Source organism: Phragmites australis, chromosome 8, assembly GCF_958298935.1.
Source record: "Phragmites australis chromosome 8, lpPhrAust1.1, whole genome shotgun sequence".
NCBI classification, from domain to species: domain Eukaryota; kingdom Viridiplantae; phylum Streptophyta; class Magnoliopsida; order Poales; family Poaceae; genus Phragmites; species Phragmites australis.
The window spans coordinates 31,277,304-31,299,279 of NC_084928.1; the positions used below are offsets into that span (position 1 = coordinate 31,277,304).

General features: G+C 39.0%; 2 protein-coding genes across 3 annotated transcripts; one reads left to right on the forward strand and one right to left on the reverse strand.

Annotated features, from left to right (window-relative positions):
* The first annotated feature begins 865 nt into the window (after positions 1 to 865).
* On the forward strand, positions 866 to 6,411 carry LOC133927044 (AT-rich interactive domain-containing protein 6-like). The gene is made up of 13 exons (XM_062373296.1): positions 866 to 1,632; positions 1,733 to 1,772; positions 2,954 to 3,006; positions 3,158 to 3,203; positions 3,740 to 3,832; positions 4,081 to 4,203; positions 4,280 to 4,328; positions 4,401 to 4,473; positions 4,718 to 4,784; positions 5,055 to 5,105; positions 5,217 to 5,309; positions 5,400 to 5,534; positions 6,008 to 6,411. The coding sequence occupies exons 1-12, from the start codon at positions 1,046 to 1,048 to the stop codon at positions 5,499 to 5,501; spliced, it is 1,377 nt and encodes a 458-aa protein (XP_062229280.1). The 5' UTR covers positions 866 to 1,045; the 3' UTR covers positions 5,502 to 5,534; positions 6,008 to 6,411.
* A 4,324-nt stretch (positions 6,412 to 10,735) lies between these two features.
* LOC133927045 (cell division cycle protein 27 homolog B-like) lies at positions 10,736 to 20,055 on the reverse strand. 2 transcript variants are annotated; one of them, XM_062373299.1, is made up of 16 exons: positions 19,715 to 20,055; positions 18,793 to 18,865; positions 18,489 to 18,598; positions 17,371 to 17,417; positions 17,183 to 17,280; positions 16,399 to 16,697; positions 15,584 to 15,730; positions 14,963 to 15,095; positions 13,498 to 13,712; positions 13,348 to 13,413; positions 12,768 to 12,887; positions 12,614 to 12,690; positions 12,106 to 12,225; positions 11,756 to 11,975; positions 11,360 to 11,641; positions 10,736 to 11,126 (listed from the first exon to the last, which is right to left on the reverse strand). In XM_062373299.1, the coding sequence occupies exons 1-16, from the start codon at positions 19,817 to 19,819 to the stop codon at positions 11,073 to 11,075; spliced, it is 2,166 nt and encodes a 721-aa protein (XP_062229283.1). In that variant the 5' UTR covers positions 19,820 to 20,055; the 3' UTR covers positions 10,736 to 11,072. The 2 variants fall into 2 exon arrangements, with proteins under 2 accessions (XP_062229283.1, XP_062229282.1); XM_062373298.1 differs by having other exon boundaries at positions 14,855 to 15,095.
* Positions 20,056 to 21,976: the final 1,921 nt, after the last annotated feature.

Consider the following 21,976-nt stretch of genomic DNA (forward strand, 5'->3'; position numbering starts at 1 on the left):
AACCTGACTCGTGAGCAGGGCATTGCACTAGGTGTAGGATCTGACTAGAGGCACTAAGAGGATGATTAGTTGTTCCTATAAATGAATCTTAACTTGAAATATGTATATAATTTTAGAGAGAAATGTATTTAGTTATTTGCATATACTGTACCAGTTCGACTTGAGAGTCTCGACAGATGTAGACGGCTACATTCGCTTATTAATGTTATACAATTATCTTCATACGAGCAATCAATTAAAATCTCATTTCTTGTATCCGCTCGTGCGACTTCAGATTTAATCAACCAAACAGAAACTTAGCTCAGCCTATCCAGACAGATACAACCAACTAAACGTTTTCTTTTCAACAAACATAACTTCACTTAATCTGCTTTCTCTCAATCTACATATACCATTCATATGAGCAATCAATCACACCCTAAACAGCTACCTCAAATTTTCATCCTTAAAAACACTATTACAACATCTCTTATTTTTTCATCTCCAGCAGCTACCCTATTTTCTACCTTCTACTCCTCTTTTTCTCTCTCTAGGCCTGCTGTCAGCCTATGTGAACAGTACAACTACAGTATTGCTACAGTACAGACTTTGCTTTCTTCCTTCAGGCCCTTGTCGGTCTCTGCGCGGACATCTCCGTAATACTGTAGCAACGGACACCGATTCTGCCGAAGTCGCTACAGTACGTGAACAGTGCCCCCCCGCAAACACTGTACCAGCCGGATCTGAAAAATGCTTCCTCACTGCTGGAGATGGCCTAATGCAATACAATACAATTGCTTCCCTTTACACAGTAAATAGGGATTTTTCTTACAGAAAACGCCAAAACGGGTAAACTAAAACAAAAAGGGTAAGTTGGGAGTCCCCCGCTCCCCCTAACCCGGTTTCAGTTCAAACCATTTCCCCACCGTTCCTCCCGACCTCTCCGGCTAGGGTTTGCCCCCTCTCTCCCTCGCCTCCTCTCGTCGTCTCCCCCATCTCCGGCTAGGGTTTGCCCGTCCCACCTCGCCCGACGCCCTCCTCGCCCTTGCCACCGCTGGGACCAGGGATGCCGCAAGAGGAAGGTGGGGGCGAGGCGTCGCCGCAGGTGGAAGGCGAGGCGCAGCCACCCGCTGATGTCCCCGTGGACGAGGCCATGGCGGTGGAGGAGGATAAATCCGTCATAGGTGAGGGAGGCCCGACCGAGGCCGCCGGCACCGTTGATTCCGTGAAGGGTTCGGCGAACGCTGAAGGAGCTGGCGCGGAGGGGTCCGGGGAGGAGCGGAATGGTGACGCGGCGGTGGATTTGGCTGGTGAGGCTGAGAAATTGGAGAACGGGGATGGGCGCGCGAAGGTGGAAGGTGAGAAGGGCGGCTCGCCGGAGGAGGGAGGCGGTAGCGATGGCGATAACAAGGGCGTGGATGGTCAGAATCAGCCTGCCGAGAACCAGCTTGTGTTGGTGCCGGCTGAGGAGGACCTGGCACCGTCCAAGATCTCAAACAACTCCTTCATGTTCGATTACACCAGTGGCGGTGATGACTCAGGGACGGAGGACGAGCAGGCTGCTTTCATGAAGGAGCTCGAGCTGTTCTACAGGGAAAAGATGATGGAGTTCAAGCCCCCAAAATTTTACGGTGAAGGGCTGAATTGCCTCAAGTAAGCACCAAAAAAGCTTCTTTTTCTTATTTTGTTGTATTACTCATTGTCTTTTGACTATGCTGATTGTATTAATTGCATTTTTGTTATCATTTTGCAGGTTGTGGAGACAAGTAACTGGATTAGGTGGCTATGATCAGGTACTCATGTTTATGCCTTGGTGAAAATATGTGGGCCTCATGTAATTCCTGTTAGATTTACTGGGCATTTGTTGCACAACAGTATGTTTAATTTATGCCTCTTTGTGTCATTGAAGAAAACACAAATGATTTGATTCATATGGGAATGGTTGAGATGTTCTATTTTGCATTGCACTTACTCAGTCATCAGCATTTTTGCTCTGCTAGTAATTATGTCTGGAAATGTCTCTAGCAACGAGCTTCTAACTAGACTTGAATCCCAAGTAATTTTCTCACCCGATATGCCTTTGCTTTCCTGTGCGAACACTTAGCATATCATTCTCATTTTACTTCGTACCTCTATAGAAAGTAGGACTTAAAATTTTGTTTACATGTTTTATTTGACCATCAGATCGTCTTAATTTTACGTATCATACGCAAGGACTCAGCCACTGTTATTTATCTGATTTCACTCTTTTCTCTTCCAGAGTCATACACACAACAATCAGATTTACTGATCATTCTGTTATCTTGTTTTGGTGTGGAGTATGTTTAACCTGTTCACCTTGTTGGTAACATCCTGTATCCATTTTCAAATCTTCTATTCGCTGTTCTAAAAGGCAGTCGCGTAGCCTGCCTATGCAGCGCTAGGTGCTCCTGGTTGCCTCAGGCGGTCAGAGATACACCATCCCTCCCATTACCCTGTCTGGCACTGTTTTGTGTACAGTAAGTTGACACAAAGAATAGTATATAGCAAAAGCAATGGTAAAAATCATTGCAGGGCAAAAAAAAAAAAAAGCGTAACCTTAATAAGCATCCTGACCGACATTTCTATTTGAGAAACCACCATTTGCAGAGAAAACAACTATACTGATCATAATTTTTAATATTGAAATGTAACCACGGGGTATATAGACATAAACTAGCAAATACTGGGTTCCTTAAGTGGAAAAATTGTCCATGCTGCTATTCTCTACTGAATGGATGAGACATAGTTTTATTTTTGCCCACAAAATGTGATATTTAATCCATTCTTATTTATTTGTGTGACTATAAAATATGTATCTGTTGATTTGTGGCTATGATTATTTTTGCCCCTGTTTCTTGGGGAGTGGTTTTGATTGTGTAACATTGTTGTATATATGTGTATTTATGAAATTTGCATTGTATGCTTGTTGACTAGTTGCATCAACAATCAATAGGTGACATCGTGCAAACTGTGGCGTCAAGTGGGGGAGTCGTTCAAACCTCCAAAGTATGATTTTAATAGTATGCAATCATTCCATTCAGGGTTTTCATTTGATGATTCTCATCTGTAATTTTATGATGACATAAACTGGGCATAGTTGACATAAGCTCTTCTTTCTGTACTCTCTCTGATGATGTTACCGACATGTTTAATGCAGGACATGCACAACTGTTTCATGGACCTTCCGTAACTTCTATGAGAAGGTAATTTTACATTCCCAGTACCTGGGATTACCTGGTCAGCCTTTATAGTTCTCTAGTTGCAGCACTCTTCTTGTTGAGCTCTGCCATGCCCAGTAACTGCCATGGTAATTGGTTGAATCAAAAACCTTCCATTTAAGCATATTCTGCATGATTGTGTCAAATGAGTCTAGCCAGCTCAAATAAATGTCGTTCTTTGGAAGTATTACCAAGCTGTCAACATAGGACTATGTCCTAAACTCAGTCTCCTTAACCGGCACAGAGTGGATCAAATTTAAGGCTACATTGTGGATTTCTATTCTAGTGGTAGGAACTTTGGGCGAGATGCAAACATCTTCTGCTAGTTTGTCCATGTAGGTTTCTCCGTTAAATAGCAGAGCTGCAGAAGAGACCCCTGGTCTCAGCAGGGGAGGAACTGAAAGTACAATATATTTGTAAAGTGTAATGCTACTTTTGTGAGAGTGGTCGCATTCTTTAACGGGCGTTGATCCCCCCCTCCCTGGTTTCTTACAGACATTTTTTTTTGTTCTCTCCTGCAGGCACTCCTTGAATATGAGAAACACAAAATTGCAACAGGAGAATTCCAAGTAGCTGCATCCACTTTAACAGAACGAATTGCTTCTGAAAATCAGGTGCAGTTTTATGCAAGCTTGCATCAGTTGTTTTATATGGAACTCAAATAGAAATTAGTCCTGTTTGTAAACAATTTAACGCAAACTAGTTTCAAATGCAATGAAATTCATTTTGCATCTAAAACCGTGATCATTCCATGAACTCCTAACTGCTAACTGGATGCTTGTGTTATGCTTAAATATGAGAAGGATATGTTGCTTTTGAGATTTGGAAGGAGCCTGGAAGTTGAGGTTGTATCTTTCCACAGGTGGGTGGAAGCCACGCATCAGGCTCTGGAAGAGCCAGAAGAGAATCTGCGACTCGTGCTATGCAAGGCTGGCATTCTCAGCGTCTCCTAGGCAATGGTGAAATTGCTGATCCACTTATTAAGGTATTTGTTGCTTTTAAGTCAAGGCTCGTTAACGATCTGCATTTGTTGTATAATAACCATTTTTTATTTTTCCCAGGATAAAGGTGCTATTGTCATAAAGAAGGATAAAATTCCTAAAAGCAGTGGTACCTTTTCTGGATTATTATTTATTAGACATCCATTAGAACCATTATTTACTAATCATTGGATTTGTGTAGGTTCTGCCAAGAGGAAAAGGACACCAACCTTGGATGACGACAGGGTGGTGCCATATAAATCTGATAAGCTACAGTAAATCCCTTTTGCATTTCTCTGTATAATCTTCACGCAAATCTTGCATTTTTTTTTCTTTCGGTTGTTGAAAATCAGTAAGAAAGATCGCTCTGTTGTTTCGCCTAGCATAATAGCCTTATAGGGCCTAATCTCCAGCTAAATAACTATTTAGGCTTGACATGGCAGTAGAGTAATGCCCTCTTTCATCCTTGCTCCTTGGACATCCATTGATGTAATTGGATAAATTGTTGGTATCTGGCAGAAATGACTCGATGGTTACTGACATGGGCCCTCCTGCTGATTGGGTGAAGATAAATGTTAGGAGAACCGTGAGTATCTGTATCTCATTTTTTATCACTTGTTAAATCTTATTGCTCTATGTTGTTTGGTATGTTTTTGCTGTTTCCCCATAGTTCTTAGTTTCATGAACTCCTTGGAAAATTTCTGAAGCATTAAAAAATGTTCTAGTGAACCACTGAACCTTTATGAAATGTATAGATCTGTTAGGTCTTCTGGTTATCACGGTAATAGCCAGAAATCAGTGAAACTGTGATCTCCTGTGGGCATTTTGTGTAAGAGATTTTCTTATTTTCTTGCAGAAGGATTGCTATGAAGTCTATGCATTGGTTCCTGGCCTTCTGCGGGAAGAGGTAAGTAAATGCAATCTTTTTTACTGGTTGGTTATTTGTCCTTGTCATGATTTTCCCACACATGCTGCAAAAGTTGCTTATAGATATTTCTTGATGCATCTTTTGGGGCAGGTACATGTTCAGTCTGATCCTGCTGGTCGTTTGATAGTTACTGGAGAGCCTGAGCAACTAGATAATCCATGGGGTGTCACTCCGTTCAAGAAGGTCTGTTAACCATTTGAATTGTATCCTGATAGTAGTTTTCCTTTTTTAAGTTTAGACTAGTTGGTACTGAAAATGGCGCATCCTTTACAGGTCATTAGTTTGCCTTCCCGAATTGATCCTCACCAAACCTCCGCAGTCGTCACTCTCCATGGGCAGCTATTTGTGCGTGCACCGTTTGAGCAATCAAAATAATGATGCTCTTCACAGTGAAGCACAATAATACATGTATGCCCTTGTTTTCCAATGATACACTGCAAATTCTATGTTGTTTTATTCTGAAGCTATCATCTATAAGAATGGAATCTAAAATGGAGATACATGTGTGTGGTCAATGTTAAGATTCATTATTGATGATTTTAGTAAAACTATAAACCACATATGTGGATAGTTTGGTGTGCATCAGAGCTTGTATACTGTTCTCTCTTGTTTGTTCATGAGTCATAAATCTGAAAGCTATGGTTCGCTATGAAACCACTATAAAGTATAAACCACATGTGTGGACTAGCAAATTGCAAAGGATTTTATGTTCTGATTTACTCTTTTGTGTTGAATGCTTGAGTTTTCTTGTGCTGCTTGCTGTGTCAAGCCTTAATTTATGAACACCATTTCACTTGAATTTAATCTTGTGTAACTAGCTCTGAACTCAGAACTTGTTTCCTGCTTAGCACACGCCTAACCAACTTCTGTCTCTCTTGCAGATTCGTCTTGTGGGTGTGATTATATGATTGTGACTTGAGCTTAGAAGTTCTCGCCCTGATCTTCAACAAAAATTAGTTCCTTGCTGATTCTAATGCTTCTGGACTCCTTCCAGGCTAGATCTCTCCTGTATTAATTAAGTTTTTTAGTTGACCTAGTTCTGTATTCGGCTGTGATATGTAGCAAAAGCTAAATTACCGAGCCTGTAGTTTAGGATGTTAATAGTATGATGCTCAACATGTTCATGGTTTCTTTCCTATTTAACCGTCATAAAGGGTACCATTTGTAGCATGTAGCTTGTTCCCAGTATTTGAGTTCTCAGAACATGGAGACAGGTAAATTCATTGTATGTAACTGTTGCCCGGTGCATTGCTATTCAACATTTATTGTCAAAACAGTCTCAAAACTTTGTGGCCGCACCTTGGAATCTGGGTCTGTATTGTGATTCTGTGCCTTAGTACTAACTGAACCAGGAAAAACATGCAGGATTAAACGTCTGCTGAGTGTCGGCTATTGATTCTGTTGGTGCCAGAACAATATGTTCACGGATTTAAGGTTCTGTAAGAACGGTGTAAGGATGTTTTTGTTCTGATGGGCTATAACCAAGGTTCACCTTATCAATCGGAGCTCGGTTACCGAGCTTCGGCGGTAACCGAAAATTCACTGTTACTACGGTAACCGGTTAAAAATTTAAAAAAAATCAGATAAAATTTATTTGGTAAAATTTAAAATTTAGAAAAAAATTGAGCGATTTTTTCGAATTTTTCGCATCGTCGGTAACCGCTCGATTTATCGAGTGGTTTTCTTGATTTTTAGTGAAGTTAAAAAAACCCAAAAATTATTTTAATCTTGTAAAATCAATAACTAATTTATCTGAATTTCAAATCAAGTGAAACAAATTTTGTTGGTTTTTTTTAACATGATCTACATGATAAAAATATTTATACTTACAAAAAAGTTAAAAATTTTCTGTGAGAAATTGTATTTGTTAAACCAAGTTAAATACACAGTTTACTCTATGATCCTATGTCTTTTAAAAATACATGAACTCATGAATTAGTTATTGTAACATGCATAATTGTATAAATATGTTGCGACTAGATTAATTCATAACTGACTAATCACACCTCAAAAATTAGTAAAACCACTTTCATTAGCTTATTTATACTATGATTTATGTAGGAAAAATAATAGTAGACATGAAAAAGTTAATTACAGTGCTGTTTCTTAACATATTCACTTTATGCTTGTGAACTTTGTAAAAATTATAGAGAAATTAATAAAACTCTAAATAAAGTGAAATCAATTTTAAAAATTCTCTTAAAACACGTTTTACACAAGAAAAATATGTGTTTGCATGTTAAATTTTTCTTAACATGAGTTAATAACTGAGCCGCACGTTTCAATTTTTTTTATTTTTTTTAAACTTCCTCCCTATAGAATATGATGCAAACGATATTATTTTTGAATTTTTTTTTCACAGAAGGTCTTAGAATTGTGTCTAATTTTTTAAAGAATTTTTTGAATTTTTTTTATTTTTTTGAATTTTTTGAATTCAAATTCGGTCACCGTTCGGTTTCTGAAACCGGACCCGATCGAGAAGGTCGGTTATCACGATTTTTGGGTGGTTACCATCGGTTTTTTAAACTGTGACCATAACCTGTGTTTTGATGCTTGCAGTTCCAGAGGATTATCTGCCTGCGTACATTGTTTGCTCTATTATTCAACTTTCGGTACACCGTACATCGAAAAAATACGGACTCTGTTATATTCAGCACCTCATATACAGAATATTAGGTGTATTCTGCACATGAGGTGTTGGAATATAGCCTATACCTGTAGGTACTTTGATGTTGTCATTTTGTACCAGAAAGTGTTGCGTCACGTAACACTTCCTGTTTGTTATTTTATACCAGGAGCGGTTGTGTCACGTAACGTTCGTTGACAGAGACAAAAATAGGTGTGTTGTCATTTCATGTTTGAAACTCTGTTATATGGTCACTTTGTATTTAAAGATAGAGTCAGGATAGATGTGTTATCATTTTATACTTAAAACTTTGGTCACTTTTTGTTTAAAGGCTGAGTCAAAGTATAAGTATGAACATATATCATTGTTTGAGCATAAGCACATTAATGTTAGCAATTGTAAACTATTGATAAAATTAGAAATTATTTGCTAATTTAAATGTACATTTCAAAATTTCTAATTCACCATGTAGTTTCAAAGGCTGTGAGGAGCCTTAGCACTTAGCCATATTTGAAGATATACAATTTAAAAATGTAGTAGTGGCAATATTCTTCTTGTATCATTGATCTCAAGATGCATAGTGTATAACTATTGATTACCTAGATCATCTCAAGATGGCGGTGGAAAGTGCTGACGTAAACTAGTGAAAAATACCAGTTGTGTCAGTCCATGCTATCAGGGTAATATAGTTGTCATTGTCGAGTTAGTGATTAGAAGTTGTGAGAATAGGTAGAAGCAAATCCACCATAATCTTTAGGGTCCTCAGTGTCCTTTGGAGATGGAGGCCTCGGAGGGAGGGGCTGTTGTGACATAAAATCATTGTCCTTGTTGTCATCTTGAGCTATCACGGTTAGACCCTAATCACGGTAGGAGCATGTTCTATTTTCTTGTTGGTCATATGACATATCGATGTGGTGTGTGAACGTCCTGTTGCAGTGTTCCTTAAACATTCTCCTGTATTGCTGCTGGAACGTCGAGGCACTGGTGGCATGAAATCATCGTCCTCATCGGCCTCGTCCTTTTCTTGTTGAATAGTAGAGGACGTCCTTGTACCCCTTAAGTTTGCCGATCTTTGTTGTTTTTTACGTGAACCTGCCATCACACCCTCGTCGAAGAGTATATACATCACCAAGAAGTTTGGGATTTCTTTGTTGATCAACTCAGCGTCTTCCTGGAACGTCTAACACAAAAGAGGAGCATTCAAATCAATGGAAAAAAGATAAGCAAAGTGAATAAATAGAAAAACCCAGATGTCGGATGCATACTGGTCGGGAAATATCGCCATCCTTCTTTGCCTCATAGAGAAATCTAGCACAGAAGGATGGTCGGTTAGTTCGCACACTCTAAGATACATTTGACATCGCTTATGTAAGAGGACTCAAAGGTCGTCGGTGGTTATATGGTGGAACGAAACGGTTAATACGGAACGGAAGGGTTTTGTATGCAATTTGAACATAGCTTGGATTAAGTTATTATAGTCATTTTTCATAATCAATCCAGCAAAAAGCAGATTTCGCTTGCTATGAGAAAGAGGCAATCGATTCTCTCTGATCAGTTGAGTACACGATCCAACTAGAAATCAAAATGTTCATCGAGACCAATCCAACTAGAAATCACAATGTTCATTGAAACCAATCCAACTAGAAATCACAATGTTCATTGAGACCATACAATGGTCACCACATCAATACGTAGAACGTACTTCTTCTAAACACAAGAACACAAGAGTGCGTACGGTGAAGCACGCCATAGATAACGAAAAGAAATTAGAGGACCGGGACGCAGCACATGCACCAACCACAAGCGCCATCTCGTTAGAAAAAAAAAACAAGGAAATCTCACGTAAGAACAGGCGAAAAACTCGTCATCTAGGAGGCCGAGACGACGTGGTTTCTGTTCCACATCGTTGTCGTCCTAACAAATTATTGCACCCCAGTAGATTCTGTCAAGATAAGAGACCCGTCTGTCAATGGGAAGCGAAGGCACTTTAAGCATTGTGAATTTGTAGCGTTGGTAGGTTAAGTTGGTTGCTCCGACTAATATGAATAAGCTTATTTTCCAAAGTCAATATGCATGGTGATGCTGCGCAGCATACCGTATCATGCTCTTGCATAATCATGTTGAAATCATATAAAATGGCGTCAACAATCTCGGGCAATATTAATAATTGCAAAGCGTCGTCTTAGAGCGTCGCTGTTACTCGAGAGGTCACAAGCACTATCGCCAGTAAGTGTGTAACAATGTATATTGATTACGGCAATGTGTTACAGTGAGGTGGCCGGCAAGCACTGCCGCTCACAATGCCTACAAAAGAAAGAAACGGTAAAATTGAGCGACCCACCTCAAGTACTGATGACAAACAAACTCAGTCTTGTGCAACTCCGTATCCTCACAGTTTGAGGTCATAAAAAAAAGATAGGAAAACCAGTCGATTGCTGGATGCAATGCAACTCACCATTGCGTAAAAACACGGTGCAAGATCTACCAGCTCAGTTCATAATGTGAATTAATTCGCTGCAATGTAGCTTCAAATGGTAGAGACACGTCGTGTTTTGTGCACCCGATGAGCCACCATGTCCGGGGGGACCAAAACAGATTTTACCAGATCATCACCAAGTCAACGTAAATAAGAAACTATATCACATTGCACAATGCAAAAGTAAAACTTTTCCAGAAATTGCTCATCACTGTAACATTCTCCTTTTAATCATTTCTTAATGATGCCCGGATAAGTAGCAAGCCAGCAATCATAAAGGCTACTAGCGAGAGAACGGGAGGTTACACTTCGCTTGCACACAAAGCCTAGATAGCTTAATCTCCTCACCACTTACAGTGGAACGGGGCTGACTCAGTGAAGCACCCTTTCTTCTGCCTTCTCCAAATCTTCAGTTGCGCAGAAATGCTTTCAATTTTGGATATGACACCAGAAAAAGCCAGTCGACGCGACATGCGATCTGCTTGAATCAGTAGGATCCGCAGCCTTCGATAATTTCTGTTATTTGATAATGATTTATTTACCATTCTGACAATTGTACAATGATGATACAGGCCTCACTGCCAACTTGTACACAGTTCTAAACTACTGCAGCTGCTGTGCATGTACTCTCTGATTACAGGTTACAACTAAAGCTACAAAACTGGATGGTCAGTAACGCCCTGAGCGAATCAATCGGAGCAGCTTCTGATCAGCATGAAGCGCTTTCTTCCTTGAACATCCGAGTTCCACTCTTGAAGCACAAGCAGGCCAGGAACTCTTGAAGCACAAGCAGGCCATCATAGACACAAGTAAATGTTCCTTTGTCACAGTGCTTAGAGTGCATTTAAAGGTCATCCTCCATCAGTTCATCTGGAAGGTGTACTTTCTCCATTGCAGACTGCCAAACATCAGATAAACATGTAAATCAGTTACTAAGTGAGAACAGTAAAGTAATGGCAACAAATGAATTCTGTCTAATGACAACTAATAAGGTCACAATTCAACTAGCAATAATTACTGGACCACTGCTAGGAACAGAGCCAGAGAAAAGCTGGAATAGAAGCGCAGCGAGGAAAATAAAAAGGTGTGGATGGAGGCAGGCAGGATACGGAAAATAAGATTGTTCCATACCTTAATTACAGCAAGGTCAGCAGCAGGAGGTTTCAAATCCAGGGCAATGCCAAAGCAAAAAACAGCTTTGTCAAGAATATTGAGTTGCTTGTAGATCTTCCCCATCAGTGCATACATACTACTCTCATGAGGAGCAATCTCCTTCAGCCGCTCCAACTCATCCAGAGCTTCCGGATATTTTTGAAGGCCTAGAAGGATTAAAGCCTTCTGATACTTGGGTAGTGGATTCTTCTTATCGGCAAATATAGCTTTCTCCATCATTTCCAATGCATCCTCATTCCTCTGACAAGTTTGCATTCAGAAATAAGGTTCATTTAACCATTGCCCAGGAGATGATTTTGAAGGGGAAATTTGAAACCAAAAACTAGTTTATTGTTGTTGATTAATGACATCAACCTTTAGAGCATGCAAGGCCATCCCAAGATAGCACATAAGAACAGAAGAGCGAGGATTTATCTGAAATGCCCTTCTGAAATGATGCTCAGCAAATTCAAACTTTTCCTGGCGAAGATACACCACCCCGAGGCCATACCAGGCATTGTAGTGCCTTTCATCCACCTGAAGTGCACATCGGTAGAACTTAATACTATTCTCATAATCCTCCAATGCAGAATACCTACAGTCCAACAGAGGTAGATTAGTCTCATTTCCTCATTCAAGATGAAGTTCAAATTTGCACCAGTTATAAGATACTGGAGTATGAAATAGAAATATAGAAAAAAATATTTATGGGAGCCAAAACATACTCGTGGCCACATAGAGTGTGAGCGTATACAAATCTTGAGTCAAGCTGTACAGCACGTTGGAAATTCTTCAAAGCAGTCTCATGATCTTTCCTCAAGGCAAAGCAATTCCCCACCGCACACCTGTTACACATTCCAGACAGATACATTAGAAAATGTAACATTATGTTATGTAACAAGAAGGGCCAGCTTGAAAGCATTTCCCACTAAAGATTTGCAATTGCTCCCTAGACTAATCCAGCTGTTTTGCACTGCATCGGCACCAAGCCCACATCTAAAATGGTCAAACCAAGACAATACCAACTAAAAAATATCACCCCATAGAGCAGACTCCTTAATTTTAGTTTTTGTAAGCCCATGTTTAAGTTGAAAACAGTTACCATTACAAGATGGAGGGGGAAAAAGCAAAATTGAAATACTGGGACAAAAAAGGGCCCTGCATGGTTATTCACTTTCAGAGGATAAAAGGCATACCATGCTTGAGGAGATAGTCAGAGGATAAAAGGCATACCATGCTTGAGGAGATAGTCGATCAATGGAGATAAGCTCTTGGGCAAGGTAGCTTAGTCTCATTTCCTCATTCAAATGCTGCAAAAGAAGCAAGCGACCTTGAAGACAAATGTGGTAAAAATGTAGCCAAGTCCAACTGCAGGGAGTTCACTTACATAGAGAACAGTGGAGTATATGTCCATTCCCTCTAGCGTACATGGCGACAGTCGATGCGCTAACTCAAAGTAATGATCAGCTTCTAAATAATCGACCAATTCAAAATAAGCCTTACCAACCTGCATAGTTGACCAAATTGAAAATAAGCTTTTCTTGCCAAAAGAAATAAATGTACAGGCCACACTTTACATATATATGTGTAATACCAAATATATTATGACAGTTTTTATGGAGTAAAGCCCATGTTTTAAGGGACCAAATATCTGACAACATTAAGGGATTCGTCATGTGCACTATCAAAGGTCGATGTTTGAGTTGTAAGTTTACAAATGTCTTTTTTTTTTCTGAATTGACTCGAATAACAGATCAAATGGCAACATAAACTATTATCTTAGACTTACAATAGATAGACTGCCATGAATTCATTAGGCCATAGGGTCCACTCAAGTCATTCACAAGTTCAAATTCAAAGGAAGCAAACAAAGTTGCCACCGAAGTCACTCGTTAAGATACAGACTTGAAGTTGCAAGATTCAAAAGCATGTATGGAATTTCTCAATCATCTTTGCATGGGTTGTACCTGGCATAGAACCCATCCCGTATTAAATTGTGGCTCTGGCAGTTTTCGGTAGACTTCCAATGCTTCCTGACCATTTAGTGAATGGAATCAATTTAGTAACATCACTGGATACAAGGGTAGCATTAGTAAATCAAACATTGTATACCTCACCTGGCATTTAAACAAGCAAGAAAGCCTAAAACCTTCCCCAAGTGTTCGCAAAAGTCCCAATAGCTCCCTGATACCAACTGCCAAATAGGATTCACGCAACAGAATTCGTTCAGCTTTATCTTGCTCGAAGCATCTTCCATCAGCTATACTTGCAGAAGATGAGGTTGCTGATATATTATCTGTGCACATTTCATCGACAACTTTGTATCTGCTTCCTAATATTCAGAAGAAGAAAAAATCACTTCATCATTCATGAAGATGGTTGAGCATAAAATGCTGATCCATACAGTGCTACCTAATGCAAAACATCGTACCAAGAAAGTACAATCACAGATTCACAGGAAACAATACAAACATATAGCAAAGGCTAAGGTGGAGATGAGGAGTGAATTATAGGTCCATTTAGGAGTCTAAATATCATGGTCACTGAAAAAGGATTTTGTGGTGAAAAGAAATTGCTTCAGCATTTAATCACAATAATGGGGAGATGATTTTAAAAAGGACTGAGAAAGTTTATACTAGCATAGAACAAAAAAAAACATATGGATTTGGAAGGCACACCTTATTTACTTTCAGGGTCATTTTCTTTCTGTAAGAAACATGCAAACTATCATGCCACATCAAAGAAAACAGACAAGCAATTCTGCAGCTCCTATGCTGTCATAAACTGAGAATATAAAGACATGAATATGCTTGAAGAGAGAGCAGATGATTTTCTGGTAGATTATACTCAATCCATTCTATTTTATTGAACATTATTGACTTTATGCGGTCTTCGAGACGTAACTTTGATAACAACTTTTTATAACTTATATTACTATATAATAATAAAATAATACTTTTATGAAAGCATTTATGAAGACAAATCTAGCAATATGATTTTATGTAGCCAATCTTAACAGTTTTAAATATATTAATTATTAAACTTTCAAAAGCTTGAAGGCACAGATTATAGGACGTCAAATAAAAATGAACGGAGGAAGTAGCTGTGTATAATTTTTTAACAAACATTAGGAGAAATCCCTATAACAATACCATGGACCGACAACAAATTCAGTAAGTAGTTTCATGCTTCGTTGTTAGTGAAACAGAAAACTAATGTTTTGTAAAAGTTGGAATCACCATTGCAATCTCCAAACAGAAGTGCAACAACCATACAGATGTGGGCAACTGGGCATAAGAAACAACGAAACATTACCAAGAACATAATATAACTAATCTAAACTCATAAATTGAACAGAACATCAAGGAAAATATACAGATAGATCAGGATTGCACAGGTATATAATAACACATCAACCACATTTTGCTATGTTTATATAATTTGATGAATCATCCACATTGAAATGATAATCACCTTCATCAAAATTTTCTGTAGCCCATGATTTTCCTTTCCTAACTTGCACGGAATGTACGGCTGCTGAACACAATTTTGATGGTGTGGACGAGTTTACTCGCAATTTACCTGATGAGTGATCGGTTCCATTCCCTCCAAACTGAGAGATATTTGAATTCGAATTTACTGTAGTATCTCGAGAAAGTCTTGCACTTCTTCGAGGTACTGAATCAATACTCTGATTAAACAGCCTTCCAGAAACCTGAAAAGCGTTCTTAAGTCTAGTATCATCATAAGAAAATATTTAAAAAATGAAGTGGGAACAGTATATTATCAAAAGAAGGAATACATGGGAAGGTGTAGAGACATGCTTAAAAATTTAACAGAACAATAAAAACAAAGATTATAAGTTAAGTTATATGGGCCATTCCAACAAGAATAATAAAAAAAGGAAGATCATTAAGATAACCAGTTTCCCATTGCGTATTATATCATGGATGAACTTGTGGCTACAAGATGAAAGTGATAAAGAAAAATATTTAGGATTATACCAATCTTTTCAGTTCGTGATATCCCATTGTTGGGTGCAACACTACAGGAATAGAATAGGCTAAAAATAGTATGTAATCATAGGCCATAAAAATCAAGAGAAACACCTAGAAGTTCCAAAGATAAGACAACAGACAAGTACAAAAGTTACAAAAGAGCAGCATTCAGTTATTTCAGTTGATGACGAGGCAGGACCACAACCTTCTTTAGCCTTGCTTCATCCAAGTATTTTCTTCTGAGTGGTTGGTTCCCTGCATTAGCCTTTTGTTTGGCAGGAATATCACCACTTATTGTATTCTGATAAGCCTGGAAGTTCCTAAAGAGTGGTGGTGGTACAAGGCTAGAATTCTGCAAGATTAAGTTAAAGTAAAATGCAACTCTGTCATAGTCTCATAGACAATTTATAAACTAAATAACAATAATAACAACAAAGCCTTTAGTCCCAAACAAGTTGGGGTAGGCTAGAGATGAAACCCATCAAGACCCAACAAAAAAAGGATGAAAGAAGAAAATAAAAATAAAAATGAGGTCTCCATGTACTATCAACTCCAAACTGTTACATGTTTCAATAGTCAATACTCAATATAATTCTTTCCCACAAGACATACAGATCTTACCGTTTCAAAGAAAAATGTAAAAAAAATAAAAAATCGATAGATCAAACATGCAGATATGGACAATGCCTGGCAGCCTAACATAAATAATCACTGCTAGTGCCAACCAATGTGAAACATAAGACACTGCTGCTGCTTAACATGTTAACATGATTGTGCCAACTGTTGGTTACATTTAATCCTTCAAATTCACATCGTCAGAAAATCTTACAAAGAGAAAAATCAAGTAGGTTCTATGCCAACTGTTCGCTACATTTAATCCTTCAAATTCACATTGTCAGAAAAATCTTGAAGAGAGAAGAATCAAGTAGGTTCTATGCCAACTATTGGTTACATTTAATCCTTCAAATTCACATTGTCAGAAAATCTTACAGAGTGAAGAATCAAGTAGGTTCTACTAACCTGTGTTGCAGTTGGTGATGGGGTGTCAAACTGTGCTACATTAGAGGATACGCTGTTCTGCACATGCAATGCAGTTGCTCTTACATGAGGATAAGCAGGTACTTCTGCTGTGTTGTTCGCATGAAGCTGTTTGGTTTGCTTGGGGCTACTGTCCTCGAGGCTTGCGGACACACTGGAAGATAGAACTCGATTCCCATTGACAAAGTTTAACTTTTCCAGACTTGATGTGGATGTGTGTTCCTGCTGGAGACGTAGAGCAGTTGCTTCGCTAAAACATTCATCTGCACCTTCAGCAATGCCTACAAGATGGTGATACACTTTTAGTTTATGTTTGTGACTTGAAGCATTAAATGACGAGTCCTTGCAAGCAATGATTATTGAACCTAGTGAAAATGCTACAGAAAGGCAAAGGGCAATATGTAGCACACTAGAAATCAAGGAGTCTGGTAACATTGAAAGCTATCCATAATGGTTGATTACATATCTGTATACGAAATTTATCGCAGTGACACTCAAGTGTTCTGATTTTGCAGAAGTTTCCATGTTTTTAGATGTTAAGTTAGAACTAAGACAGCCACCTACGACGCCACGACATATTCAAGATTCACAAGTAAGATATTTAGGAAGGTGCATTCTGCAAAATCAGCATCGTATTTCCATTCTCTACTTCTAAACCTTTCAAAAGTTATGATGTGAGACAACACTTGATGCAAGTACTTCTAATATATCGAAATTAATACGAATCTACTAAAGAACTTCAATTATGGCTGTATAAGGAACCAACCTAGTATACACAATTCTTCATATGCTGCCCATAAAAGAGGATCTAGAGTTAAAGATTGTGTAAATTGTTCAGCTGCAGCTGATATTCTGCCCGTGCACCTACAAGCAGATGAGGTAAATACAATGAACTCTGTGCCAAAAATCACAATAGGCTGCAACACAGCTTCAGTTATGCCACGAATAATGAACCTGTAAATTACTCCAAGAAGGTAGTGTCCCGTTGCTCCACTAGGAACCTGCATGAAAGATGAAAACAATAGAAGTGACAAGTGACCCAAAAGGAATAAAAGCAAACAAAGATGTGACTGCTTTTATTTTCTCACTTACAAATAGTTAGGGAGGAACCTCAGGTAAATCTCATGCCCCAGAAAATAAATAAAATAAAAATGTTTTCTCCCCATTTAATGCAGTGCCAAGATGTATCAACTCCCCATGAACATATGCAGAAAGCCCCCTACACTAGAGAGTAAATACACACAAGGCATTTATCTTGCAATGCCAATACTTCTCTAGTACTCTAGTACATTACTCATAAAAAACAACACTTCCAATAACCTAGGGGGTGGACATAAATATGACTTTGAACTTAATAACATAATTGGTACAGATAATTCAGCAGCCAAGATGTATCAGCCATGCTCAATATTATTCTACTGCTACTAGAGAATGTGCTCGCTGCACCAGCTATGGAGTTCTTAGTTCACAAACCATCAAACACATTATAAATCCCCTTTTCGTTTTTCAATTTTGGAAACCACAAGACATCGTAGAACACATTCTCTTTCTTACAACTAGCTATTTCGTGATACTCCTTGTCCATCACAACTGTTGCGTTGAGTACTAGAACGGTACAGTAGCAATGAGGTGTTGTTCAAATGGCACTACAGCAACTGTGCATTGTTCATGCAGGACCCAGCGACACTACCTTAGTTGGAAATTATAGATATGAATAGTTAGTGTCCATGTTAGTTGGGTTTGTTTTCCTATAGATATATTGCATGCATTAGAGAAAGGTTTCCTTATGTTTAAATTGTCTTTTTGGGGTCACGTTGAGCCGTCCCTATAAATAATCTCTTCAGAAAACTTATATCTAATGCATGGGATATACTGTAAGAAAATAATTATTCATATTTATAATTTTGTGACTAATGTACCGCCATCAGGTCCCACATGAATAGTGTGCAGTTGCTATAGTTCCACTTGAACAATACCCCACTGCTACAATATCCTCTACACAACGACAACAACACTACTCAAATGGATGAGATATTTTCAGAAACAGACCGTTTTACAAACATGCTATATACCTCAACATTTGGTTCATTGACCGGACACAGAGTTTCTTCTGCTTCACGCAAGAGGTTCATTCGGAAGCATGATAGAGCAAACAAGTACCGGGACTCTGGCAGCTTCTTTCCTTCATAGCACATCAGGAAAAAAAACATCAATCATCCAAATTGCATTCATACTGAAAGCAAAAGAAATATATAAAAATATAAAAATCGCAAAATAGGAAAAAGAAATATGTCCAAAAGATGGACAATATGTTCATATTGTTTTGACTCTCAAACCATTAAATATCAATTCTACACAGTGAGAAGATGCTATTACCTTTCAGAATGTGGTATGCTGCATATGGCTGGTTGTTGTGGAGGTAACAAGTTGCTAGCAACTGCACATTAGTCTGTGCACAGGAAAAAGAGCAAGAACATTTAGTGCAATATACAACCCTGGTTGTAAACCAGCTTAAAACGAGGAAAACTGAAATAAGTCTTATAACAGGAAAACTGGCATTGAATTCAGGTTACTCACTGTCCAGCTTTCAGCTAATAATTGATAAGAAATTGAACACATATACAATAACCACTGAACACCACATAATTCTACTGTTACTCTGTTAGATTTGCACAAACCTCATCCCACGTGAATTCTCAAAAACTACAGCAAAAATCAAAATAAAATCCTAAACCCACATGCACGGGCAACTATAAGATCGCGGAAAGAGGGGTGGACATCTCATAATAGGATCTAAGCCAATGGTTACCTTAGAATGGCTACAATTATTGCTACCCAGAGATTCAACTAAGGAAAAACTAACTTTAACGCATCACCGTAACTTACATAGAGCTACTATCTGCGAAACTGCTGCCAATTTTAGGCGGTTAAATTCCCCTTTCCAGACCAATTCTCCATAAACCCTAGATGAATCGTATACAGTACTCCAGCTCCCTACAAACTCAAGCCATTTCCGGTAATAGCTAGAGGAAGCCGTTGTGATTCTAACTCCCCGAAAACCCTACCGCAGATCCCACCGTTCTAGCTCCAAATGCAGCCTAAACGCTTAAAAAACCATAAAACGGCACCAAACCGCACCGCGCAGGCGAGCACCCGCGGCCAAATCGGCGCCCCACGCCGACCGCGCTCCCGATCTAACCCCCACAGAATCGTTCCCACCAACAAGGTGACCAAAATCGAGCCGCATTAGCCTCGTTGAGGAGCGGGGGGGGGGGGGGGGAGAGATGGCGGCGGCTACCTCGGAGGGGAACTGCGCGCAGAGGCGCTCGCAGAGGAAGACGGCGTTGCGGTGCATGAAGAGGCGGAGGCTGCTGTGGACGCGGTCCGCCATTAGGGTTTCCATCGCCGCCCCGGCGGCGGCGAGCGCGGGTGAGGGAGCGGAGGTGGTCGTCGTGGAGGCGCAGGCGCAGCAGGCTCGTTTGATTTGAATCGAGACGGGGTCGAAGGCCTCTTTTGGGTGCGATTTGGATTTGGGATTCCAAGGATTCGGAATGCGTGGGTGTGAGTGTGGGGCCGTGGCGTTTGAAATGGCTGGTGCCTGCCCTGCCTCGAGCGGCGGCGGGCGAGTGTCGTACGGCGCTTCGGGTACACGCCTGCAGGGAGGATTCATGTGCGTCAGCCGGCAGGTCGGTGACAAGTGGGGACATGGTCTTCGGTTTTGGATGGTGACATGCGACTGTGGTGTGCGGCAAGTTGTGTGAAATGTGAACGTTGATAGTGATCGAAACTAAAATGGTAAAACTCAGAATTTTAGAGATAGTTTTCAAATTTTTTTATATTAGAAACCTAAAATAATATATGAAAAATAAAAATGAAAACGATAAAATTACGTGAAAACGATTTAAACAACCTCTAATTATTTTTGAGTTTTTCTATTTTGGGAAAAATGCAAAAACCCCCAAAAGTCACTTGGATTCTGACTTTCTAAGACCTTCTGTGAAATTTGTTTTCAAAAATAATATCCTTTGCATCATATTTAATGGAGATGAAGTTTGGAAAAAAAAAGTGCAACTCATTTATAAATTGATAATTCAAATCCAATGGTCTGGAAATGGGAATCGGATGTATAGCAAGTCTTGAGGTTAATTTGTTCTGTTTAACTGAATCACAGTTGTGTGTAATTAGACATTGGATCCAAATCAATTGGATGTATAGCAAAACCAGACTGGTCAGTTGTCAAGTCTGAGTGTCTGACCATTTTTGCTTGGATCAATTGGATTTGAACTATCAGCTTGTGCCGGTAATTTGCACATCTCTTTTTGCATTACTAGATATATTTCTGATTTATGCGATCAACTTGTGCTGTCTAGCCTGTTAATATACTCAAGCATTGTTTAATGCCCTTTCTAGGTTTATTGCTTGTCATGGGTCGTCATCTTTGTAATTTTGCTTGTGATGAAGGTAACCTGTCGGTGCCCTTTAGGCCTTTACACTTCATTTTGTTCTATTCAGAAAAGCGATATGTAAAACACATCCACAATGTTAGCAATACTATGTTTAAGGATTGTGCAATGGTGTTTCCTGAAGTAAATACTGATTTTGTGGTGTCTCACATAGCAACAAATGGCATGGATTCGTGAGCCAATTTTAGTATATTTCCTCCTACTTAGAATGAATTGCGTATGCTAAAAACTTAACGTCAGATTGTTCTTTCAGGTTTGAATTATCGATTCTCAATCGATACCGGCATGTTTTCGTCTCAATAACATCATTTTTAGTTTTCTGATATTATCGTATTTGTTTCCAGTATTATCGTTATCGACTTCTTTTCCAAGCAAAAATATGAAACTGAAAGTGGTAGGCCTTTTTCGATCGTTTTTGAACTGTTTTCATCCCTAAACATTGGGTCAACATTGGCCTTTAACATGGTTGGATCAGGGTTTGCTATGGTTATACTATCAAGGACATGTTTAGTTTACTACCACACAATACACAACGAGGAATTCTCTTTTTGACTCTAACTCCCCCACTCTAGTCGTTATATGGGTTGCCATTTCTTTTTTGCGCCAAAGATCTTACCATTTCTAAATAACCTGGGGATACATTTCTATTCAATTTCCATTCAATAGTTTCTATTTATTTCCACGCCTTTTTTTTAGACAATGAAATATAAAATAGACAAATTCCTTCTCTTAGGAACACACACAAGAAAAAAGATAATGGAGATGCTCGGTTGGAACTTTTCTTGCGAGTTTCCTTAGCTCGTTCTTCTTCTTCTTTATCCTAGGGGTCACATTCTTGTTACCTAAGGTGCGGCCAACGATGTTTAAGGTTTAGCTAACAAATGAGTCTATAATAGGTGGAGTTTACATGCACAAAATTATTGTAATAAAACCAAACATATGTAAAAAAAAAGTCATACAAAGTTTGACAAAATACGATAGCCAACCAGCAGGCCCAAGTTTCTCTTTTTAGGCTTACAAGCAAGAAAATAAACTTTCATATTGGTGGGAATTAAGCTTGTTCTCGTGTAATCATAAAAAGTTTATGTGGTTCTTCT

What these genes read in the sequence shown, in the direction of transcription:
- LOC133927044 (XM_062373296.1), top strand. Translation starts at nt 1,046, where the DNA reads ATGCCGCAAGAGGAAGGTGGGGGCGAGGCGTCGCCGCAGGTGGAAGGC. An exon ending in GAAGGGCTGAATTGCCTCAA is followed by an intron (nt 1,633 to 1,732) that starts GTAAGCACCAAA and finishes ATCATTTTGCAG; the next exon opens with GTTGTGGAGACAAGTAACTG. An exon ending in GATTAGGTGGCTATGATCAG is followed by an intron (nt 1,773 to 2,953) that starts GTACTCATGTTT and finishes AACAATCAATAG; the next exon opens with GTGACATCGTGCAAACTGTG.
- LOC133927045 (XM_062373298.1), bottom strand. Translation starts at nt 19,819, where the DNA reads ATGGAAACCCTAATGGCGGACCGCGTCCACAGCAGCCTCCGCCTCTTC. An exon ending in TCAATGAACCAAATGTTGAG is followed by an intron (nt 17,418 to 18,488) that starts GTATATAGCATG and finishes TCTTTCATGCAG; the next exon opens with GTTCCTAGTGGAGCAACGGG. An exon ending in TGAAGAATTGTGTATACTAG is followed by an intron (nt 16,698 to 17,182) that starts GTTGGTTCCTTA and finishes ACCATCTTGTAG; the next exon opens with GCATTGCTGAAGGTGCAGAT.